The sequence below is a fragment of the Microtus ochrogaster genome, unplaced genomic scaffold (genome assembly GCF_000317375.1).
Source record: "Microtus ochrogaster isolate Prairie Vole_2 unplaced genomic scaffold, MicOch1.0 UNK2, whole genome shotgun sequence".
In the NCBI taxonomy this organism is placed as follows: domain Eukaryota; kingdom Metazoa; phylum Chordata; class Mammalia; order Rodentia; family Cricetidae; genus Microtus; species Microtus ochrogaster.
The window spans coordinates 11,425,881-11,435,785 of record NW_004949100.1 but is presented as its reverse complement, the minus strand read 5'-3'; the positions used below and the strand labels follow the sequence as shown (position 1 = coordinate 11,435,785).

Genomic DNA, 9,905 nt, shown 5'->3' with positions numbered 1-9,905 from the left:
TTTTTTTTTTTTTTTTATGTGTAGAGTGTTTTGTCTGTTTTTGTGCATATATGTGTGTACCACATGCATACCTGGTACCCTTGGAGATCAGAAGAGGGTATTTGATCCTCATGAGCTGGAGTTACAGATGGTTATGAGCCTCCATTTGAATTCTGGAAACTGAACTAGGAACTGCAAGAGCAAGTGCTCTTAATTACTCTTCCATCTCTCTAATCCCAGTGACATTCTTTTAAGAAATTATGTTTTTAAGAAGTGATGTAGCATGTAAAATATATTAACATAAGGAAAACATATTCATTCAGGGCCTTTCATGAGCCTGGTGTTTTTTTTTACGTATATTAACTCAATTATATGTCATATTTTGCAAGTTTTAACTCAGTTATACACTGTGAAATCATTTATGGTTAAGTTTCATTCAAATTTTTCTTTTCCCTTTTAGCTGTGATGCCGATCCATCAGCCCTAGCAAAATATGTTTTGGCTCTGGTAAAGAAAGACAAAAGTGAAAAGGAATTAAAAGCATTATGTATTGATCAGCTTGATGTATTTCTTCAGAAAGGTAACACCTTTAGTTTTAAAATACTTTTTGAGTAAGTTATATAAAATAAGATTATGGACTGAATATTAAAGGAATTTAGCCCCTCATTGAAACAAAGCTTTTAGCTGTAACAATATTGAATACACATATTACTGATTATATATATGACTAGTTTCCTCAGTATCTTTTATAGTTGTTTTGTAACATAGACTAACATACTCAGGAAATGGCTGCCTATTTTAGACAATACTAAGAAAATATCTTGGACTTTTGTATAGGGCATCTTTTCAACTTTGTTATACGTTTCCCACATCTAGATAAAGACTAGTTCTTATATTATTTATATACATATATATTTATGTATATATATTTATATGTATTATTTATATACACATATTTATATAATATCTGTATATTATATTATAATATTGTATATTATATAATATTTATATAATATTTGTATATTAGTTGTGCTACATGTCAAAGAATAGTCATGGATGGAAGCAGCTGACCAAGAAACTTGTCATTCTAGTCTTGAAACATGAATGAATTGTTGTCATGGAACTTGTTCCATTATACACTGCTTGGCAAGCTATTGATCAGGGTGTTAAGGAACTTGCTCTGTAGAACCCATTAAAGTCTTACTGAATATATTTTATTCTGTGAACTTTTTGGTTTTATTTTTAGAGACACAGATATTTGTGGAGAAGCTTTTTGATGCTGTGAATACAAAGAGTTACCTACCTCCTCCAGAGCAACCATCGTCAGGAAGCCTGAAGGTAGATTTTCTTCAGCACCAAGAAAAAGATATAAAAAAAGAAGAGGTGAGATTCGTTATATTGTGTTGGCTCCTTAAGTTCTTTGAAGGAATAATTAGTCAAGTTTTCTGCATTTTTCTGTTGTGTGTCCTAAATACTTGTTCCTAAGTTTAGGGACTTCTCTAGGAGTAATTAATGAACTAAGAATTTAGTTGTAATCATGGCAATGATTTAGTTAATACAAAAGAGTTAAAAGTTACCAAAGAAAAATGGTTTGCGAGGAAATCTGGTGGAAAATTAGTGCAAGTATCAAGATTCACTGGGGTCACATGGGATATGCTTAATTCCCCTCGAGACTAGTTATAGCAGCAAGACGTATTTTGAATTAAAAAAAATTATCTCATTGTGTTTATGGATGTTTTGCCTAGGTGTTTATGTATCATGTGTGTGCCTATAAGACATGTGTGTACATATAAGACAGAAGAGGGTCTCAGATCACCCGGAACTGGAGTTAGTTATAGATGGTTGTGAGCCACCATGTAGATGCTGGGAATTGAACCTGAGTCCTCTGGAAGAGCAGCAGTGCTTAATTTTTATTTGGAGTAGGCACCTACTATATAACATGTAACAGAATTCCAGACTCCCAAGAGAAATGCAAGTGTTGTCATAAACCATTGTGTTTTTGCAAAGACAGTACAGTGAGCCATCCTTATCAAGAAGAAATGGTGGGGACGGTATAGATACCAAAATTTCAGAAGGTAGCTGAAGATCAACCAGTCTTATATGTATGTAGGCCTTTTTTAAACTTAGCATTCTAAGTCTGCTTTGAACTCTATTGGTCATGGAATCGTATAGTTCTATGAAACTCATCAGGATAACAGGAAATGTACTGTCTGCCCTTCATATGTTTAGTCAGAATATTTTCAACATAGTCAAAGAGGAACTTTCATAAAGCAATAGAAATTATACTTAAATTTTTTTGGAAGTTTTAAATTACATTTTATAATTTGTGTTTCCATTTGCTTAATAACCTTAATAATTTAAGATTTTCTCAATTTGGTAAAAATCAAGATGACCGAGGACAGTTGTGCCAGAGAAAACAGTATCTGGCATTCATACTCTACTTTTTTGTATTCAGTTAGTTTTACTTTAAAAAGTGTTGGAACAGGGACTATGTATTCCTAGCTTGACTGAAACTCGAAGTATATACTAAGATGTTTTCCAGTTCTTTGATAATTCTCTTAGCTCTGCCTCCTGCTGCAGTTGTATGTCACCATACTTGACCCCAGCCTATCCTTTTAAAAATCTTATTTTTAATGATGTTTGCTTGTGTGTCTGTGTGGGCATGAGTTCCAATGCCCACGATCAGATGTCCTGAAGTTATAGGTATCTCTGAGTTGCCTGACATGGGTGCTGGGAAGCAGACTCAGGTCTTCTACAAGAGCAGTATATGCCCTTATCCTCTGTACTACCTCTGTAGGCCCTACATACCAGTCTTACTAAAATTTTGGCATGATGTTGAAAATGTAATTTCCCAAGCTTTGTTTTATTTAGCTGTAAAATGGAATTGTTGCAGGGTTATAGTGATGAACAAGTAAAATAATGTATATATAGCAATTGGTAAACTTGATAGTACTGTCCATTGCTGTTAGAAGATTCTTGTACTATGGGAGAAGTGGGTGTGGCTTTTGGTTTTTTTCCTTCTTCCTAATCCATTCTAAGATTATATAAGTAACACATCTTGTTGTATAATGGTAGATACATAATAAATATGTAATCATTATCAAAACTATTTTTAATCTCTGTACCTGAATATGAACACACACACACACCCACACACCCACACACACACACACACACACACACACACATATTATCTTAGTCAATTTCCTGAAGGAGAGGATCATAATATACTTTTGTGACTGTTTTGTAATCCTGACAATATAGTAGATACAGTGTAAGGAGGCCACCATTTTACTGATCATCACTTTGCCTGCATGGAAACATAAAACGATTAAACTTTGCCTGCTGGTAGAAGTTTGGATTATTTACATACACATATACATATGGGAAGGAGAGCGTGTGTGTGGGTGAGAGGAAGCAACACCTCACAGCAGTGACAGTCTGTGTCAGCTTCTGAAATAACTGGAAGTATAAGTGCATGTTGCTGTATCTAGCTTTAAATTATATTTTATTCTCAAGAACTCTTGAGTAACTCTGGACTGTTCTCCCAGTGCATGATGATGGCAAAGGCTTATTATTCTCTCTGTTGCCAAAGTTGTTATTTTTAATATTTTTATTGATTAGTTGTGGAAGGTTTTTGTAGATGAGCTTTCAGAATTATCAAAATACCACATAGTGTGGGAACACTAAAAAATTTCTGGTTGCACATGTATTATGGGATGTTGCTGTGTGTGTAAAATATGTAACTATATTGCTGTGTATGTTTGTAGGATGGAATGTAACTTGTTTTGCTTGGAAGAATACATTGTGGCAAGTAGAAGGGGAAAGTGCTCCAGGAGACCTAGCTATCTTTAGGCTTATACCTGCACTTGAGGTTGAGATAGAATGTTTTTAAGTTTCAGGCCAGCCAGATGGTGGTGGTGCCTGCCTTTAATCCCAGCACTCAGGAGGCAGAGGCAGGAGGATCTCTGTGATTTCGAGGCCAGCCTGGTTTACAGGAGCAAGTTCCAGGACAGGAACCAAAAACTACAGAGAAACCCTGTCTAGAAAATAAAAAAAAAAAAAAAAAAGTTTCAGGCCAGCCTTGGCTACATAGTGGGTCTAAGTCTGAAATAAAACTACCCAGGTGGATTTTGTTAGTACTTGTTTTTTTATGGATTGGCAAGAATTTGTAGTGGGTAGGAAGAGAAAAACGATGGAGAAGCAAATTATTGAAAGAAGCATTTCTTCAAGTTAGACTTTTGATATGTTTCTAATTAATTAATTCATATGGTATACATTTCATAGCAGTGGGCTTTGTGTGTGTGTGTGTGTGTGTGTGTGTGTGTGTGTGTGTGTGTGTGTATCCTAGAGGGTTTCTGGGAAGGCTGACATAAATTTGGATATGTATATTAATAAATTGTCTGCATCAGAATTTCTTTATGTCCTTATTTAAAATACACAAGTTTCAAAGCCTTGGCATATTTACAGAATCTCTTGTCAATATCCTGGATTTGTCTAACTTTTAAATTCTAATCCCATACTAATGTCCCACGGAATAGTGTTGTGAGAAGTGTAATTCAGATAGTGTAGTAGTGACTAAAGGCATATTCCTGTGATAGCTTATAACTATAAAATTTGAATAGAGCCTGTAGGAAACAGCGATATATACATTTTAGAGCTGACACGATGCTCTAAAATGACAGTTTTGTTTTGTATTATTATATGTATATTATACTAAATAAACTTTCATTTTGTATAGTCTCATGTAGTCTTTTTTATTTATGACTTGATTAGTACTAATGTCTTCTCTGTTCTATGATGTCAGACCAAGTCCATGAAACAGAAGTATGGATGTATGCCAGACTTTTGAAGTAACTGGCTTTCAAATGTTGAATTGAAGACATTTGTTTACATTTCTTTTTTTGCCACTATTATCTAAAGTAAGGGTCTATGACTATTATTCAGTTTAACTTTAGACAATTACAGGTTACAGGTTAAAGAAATTAAAGAAATTTGGTAGAGAAATTAATTTTGCTTGAAATTGTGGTAATAGTTTTGTATTTCTAGTACATAAATTAAGCTTAATATTAAGTCTTTTAAATAATAATGTGGCAAAGAATTGCTATTGGTAAAGTTGTCCATTTTTTTATGTTAGCTCACAAAGGAGGAAGAACGAGAGAAGAAGTTTTCCAGAAGGCTGAATCATAGTCCTCCCCAGTCAAGCTCCCGCTACAGAGACAACAGGTGATTTGTTTAGCTTTCATTTTTTATTATTTAGGTTATATTTTACATAGGGATACGTAGCATTTACATTTTCGTTGTTCTTTTGGATATGTATGTATGTATATATGTATGTATATATTTTTTTATCTAGGATCTTGCCAGTTAGGTGGCGTATAACTCATGGCAATGCTGCCTCTGCCTCCTGAGTGCTAGGACTGTACTGCAGACATGTGCCATCGTCACTCTCAGCACTCATGCTCTTACTGGTTCAGAAAGTATAATTGGGTTTTTTTCTACCAAGAATATCTAGGTCCATGTGCTGAGCGTGAGATTCGGAATAGTGCTTTGTATATTGGTTGGTATTGATGTTGCTTTCCCTAACTTCAGATCCAGTGGGTCTTAGAGATTTTATTTGGGGCTCTTTTGTGTAACAGTGGGGTTGGGGGTTGAAGGTTCCCTTTAGTGTGTTTAAATTATTTTTTCTATTATGATTTCAAAAGTGTTTGGAGTATTATATAAGTGATACTTGTAAATGTGATTGTGTGTATAGACTATTTGTAATATAAGACGCATGTAGATGCCTTCTGTGTAGATACATAATTGAATAGATATTGTACATAAGACTAAGAATTAAGAGATTTGATTTTTCTTTCTTTTTTTGGGGGGGGGGATTTTTCGAGACAGGGTTTCTCCGTAGCTTTTGGTTCCTGTCCTGGAACTAGCTCTTGTAGACCAGGCTGGCCTCAAACTCACAGAGATCCGCCTGCCTCTGCCTCCCGAGTGCTGGGATTAAACGCGTGCGCCACCAACGCCCGGCTTGATTTTTCTTTTTAAAAACTTTTAGAATAAACAATCTCAAAATTTTCAATTTTTGAAGTTGCCCTTGTTTGTATTATGATAATGACACAACTTAGATATTTGAAAGGTTTTTTTCTCCTTACGTGTACTTCAGCATTATTCACATAAAAGTGATGATAAATTTTTTAGAAGCCGCGATGAGAGGAAAAAAGACGATCGTTCTCGCAAAAGAGATTATGATCGAAATCCTCCTCGAAGAGATTCATATAGAGACCGATATAACAGAAGGCGAGGGAGAAGTCGCAGTTACAGCAGGAGTCGCAGCCGAAGTTGGAGTAAAGAGCGGCTTCGTGACCGGGATAGAGATAGAAGCAGGACGAGGAGCAGAAGCCGGACACGAAGCCGGGGTTAGTAATCCATGTGTTCGTGGTTTGGTTATGGTTCTTCACTTTGAAAAATCCTTCCATGCTGCTCAGTGTGTTGTCTTTTATGTTTCCTATTTGCCTGCCTCTGCCTCCCAAGTTCTGGGATTAAAGGCATGCACCTCCTCTGTTCAGTCTCCTACTATGGTTTTTGAGAATGCCTTCTCTTTTTCTTTGCTTTTGAATACAAATTCTCACTGTATAGCCCTGACTGGCTTAGAACTGGTTATATACACTGGGCTGTCCTTAAACACCCAGAGATCTGCATGCTTGTAATGGGATAAAAGGCATGCATCTCCATGGTTGGCTTCTAGGAATGTTTTCCTAAAAAAAGTTACATATTTATTTATTGTTTTCATTCAAGATAATGCCTAACTATGTAGTTCTGGCCATCGTGGACCACACTATCGATAGAACAGTTTGACTTTGAATTCACAGAGGTCCACCTACCTCTGCCTCCCAGGAGCTGGGAGTAAAGGTGTGTGCCACCAAGTCTGGCTTGCAAATACTCTTTAAATTTTTCTACTAAAGACTTTTATTTCGTGTATATTGACTGTGCTTGGCACAATGTGTATTTATTGGACAGCTTTATTTTTAAAGTCTAAAATATTTCTTGGTTATTTTATATGTGAATACAATATATTGTTACTATTATACTCCCAAATCCACCTAGATAATTAATAAAGAACCTGCTTGGCCTTTGATAGGACAGCAGCTTAGATAAGTGGAGTAGATAGAACAGAATGCTGGGAGAAAGTCAGGCAGTCGCCATGATTCTCCCACCCAACACAGATGCAGGTTAAGATATTCCCTGATAAGCCACCTTGTGGTGCTACACACATTATTAAAAATGGGTTAAAGCAGGATGTGAGAGTTATCCAGTAAGAGGCTAAAACTAATGGGCCAAGCAGTGTTTAAAAGAATACAATTTGTGTGTTGTTATTTTGGGTGTAAAGCTAGCCGGGTGGCAGGACGCAGCTCCGCTGCTCCATACAACATATTGTTACTATTATACTCCCAAATCCACCCAGATCTATTCCCCTCACTTTTCCAAGTTGAGGGTTTTTTTTTTAATATTTTAAATATCGCATCAAATCAAATTAGTGCTGCCAAGATGTGCATGAGTCTAGATTACCATCCACTGTAGCACAGCCAGCAGCAGCTGATAGCTCCTGAGCTAAGAGTGGGTCCTCCTGAGTCTTCTCTCTATGTGGAGTCAGTGTGGTCTGCAGGCAGCCATATCAGCTGTGTGCTCATGAACGCAGAATCCAGAAGACACTATTTTACACTGCTCTTCTGAACTGTGTCTCTACAACCTTTCTGTCTCCTCCTCAGATATTTGGGAAAGGCTGGGACCTAGCTGTCTGTGTAGGACTGAGCTGTGTAGGACAGTCCCTTACGTCTACACTTTGACCAGCGAGTTATTAAGTAACTTATAAAGGAGAACATCTGTGAAAGTTTGAACTGTTTTATGTATTTAGCAAAAACTGACACTTTTTTTTAAGATTTGTATTTTTTTTTAAATATAGTTTTGCAAATTATTTATGTTTTATTTCAGAAAGGGATCTGGTGAAACCTAAATATGACCTGGACAGAACAGATCCATTAGAAAATAATTATACACCAGTCTCTTCAGTATCTAATATTTCATCTGGCCACTATCCTGTGCCTACTTTGAGCAGCACCATTACTGTGATTGCTCCCACTCATCATGGTAATAACACCACCGAAAGCTGGTCTGAATTTCATGAAGACCAGGTGGATCACAACTCTTATGTGAGGCCACCAATGCCTAAGAAACGGTGTAGAGATTATGATGGTAAGTCACTCGAGTGGATTTTTTTCTATTTTTGTCTAATTTATTTTGTGTTTATATATTTTATTTGTTTAGATTGTATAATAATTCAAAAGGAGTTTATAATATTAGAAAGGACAGATTAGCTTTTTATCACTTTATGAATTCCATAATGTCATTTCCCATTAGGTCACTGCTATTAACACTTTAGATTGTGTTTATAATGTTGGAGTTACCAAAAAAGAGTAAATACCATTTGAGTTACCATTAACTCAAGTAAGTACCATTCCTTTCGAGGAATCTGCTCACTTGAACATTTTTGATGAAATCGTTTTTATGACATCAGTGATTATTGAAGTATATGTAGGACCTATGAAGTAAACACATCCTATGTAAGATTTTTCAAAAGAATAAGATGTATGGATTTAATATGAAAGATTATGTTTAGTATTGAAAGCAGAGTTGCAATATGTTTTTGTTGTAAAATGAGAGACTTAAGTATTAAGTGTGTTATCTAATGATAAATAGGAAGTTGCATGTAAGTTTATATTATTTTATTTATTATGCTTATTTAAATTTTCTTTTTCATTTTGTATGTTAGGCATATTATTAGTTGATAATTGCTTATATTACTAGGAATGAATAGAGCTCTTGTGCAAGTGTAAATTATAATTTTGTCCAATACTAAAAATACTCGTATTTGCTGTTTGGTAACTCAGAGATAATTTGTATTTCCAGAGCTTTTCACATTTATTTTTAATAATCCTTTACTTGCAGAAAAGGGGTTTTGTATGAGAGGAGACATGTGTCCTTTTGATCATGGAAGTGATCCAGTAGTGGTAGAAGATGTGAACCTGCCTGGGATGCTGCCTTTTCCAGCGCAGCCACCTGTTGTTGAAGGACCACCTCCTCCTGGACTGCCTCCACCTCCTCCAATTCTTACACCCCCACCTGTGAATCTCAGACCCCCAGTGCCACCACCAGGTCCATTACCACCCAGTCTGCCACCTGTCACAGGTCAGTAGATTAAGTTGTTTCCTAGTATTTACTGCTTACTTATAGTCTTTTATGAAATTATTAATTTCATACTTGTTTTTGTTAATAATTTCTAAAGTAAACCTGGTAGAAACGAAGTATTCTCCCCCCACTTGGATACCATGCACAAGTCACCTTTCCTATAAACTACTTACTGTGATTTGTAACAGCCTGTGGCTTGCATACATTAGGATAATGTTCCCTTGCTTGTAGGTCTTTATAGTTTACAGCAAACTTTTGGAATAAATTAAAAAGAATATTTACTGTAAAAAAGTTAACTTACTTGTAGGAGCTTATTCTTTATGGAAAACATTTTAGTTGATAAAAGAGCATTTTAGGTTTGAATGTATAATAATTTATTTTATTTGTTTGCTTTCAGATGATATTTCTTATTCTTTGGTTTTGACAGGACCACCTCCTCCACTCCCTCCTTTACAGCCATCTGGCATGGATGCTCCACCCAACTCTGCAACCAGCTCTGTCCCCACTGTAGTAACAACCGGCATTCATCACCAGCCGCCTCCTGCTCCACCCTCTCTCTTTACTGCAGGTGCAGTTTTGGGCCCCTCTAAATTCGTAATGTAAAGCTCTGCTTTAAAACTACCTAGTCAGTTAAAAATATGGGGAGAAATTTCTCACTAAAATTATACAGTGTGAAGTGGACTTGATGAA

The 9,905-nt window shown here is 35.9% G+C and overlaps 1 protein-coding gene across 15 annotated transcripts in view; it reads left to right on the top strand.

The window, feature by feature from the left end:
- Rbm26 (RNA binding motif protein 26) overlaps positions 1-9,905 on the top strand; it is a 58,566-nt gene that overhangs the window by 10,162 nt on the left and 38,499 nt on the right. For 10 of the 15 annotated variants that reach the window (XM_026788428.1, XM_026788427.1, XM_026788423.1 and 7 more), the window contains exons 2-8: positions 440-558; positions 1,225-1,361; positions 5,116-5,204; positions 6,171-6,388; positions 7,962-8,222; positions 8,976-9,215; positions 9,613-9,783. In XM_026788428.1, the coding sequence (XP_026644229.1) occupies positions 440-558; positions 1,225-1,361; positions 5,116-5,204; positions 6,171-6,388; positions 7,962-8,222; positions 8,976-9,215; positions 9,613-9,783 (1,235 nt within the window). The remainder of the gene's footprint in view (positions 1-439; positions 559-1,224; positions 1,362-5,115; positions 5,205-6,170; positions 6,389-7,961; positions 8,223-8,975; positions 9,216-9,612; positions 9,784-9,905) is intronic. The other 5 variants (XM_026788432.1, XM_026788431.1, XM_013353115.2 and 2 more) reach the window with 1 other exon arrangement.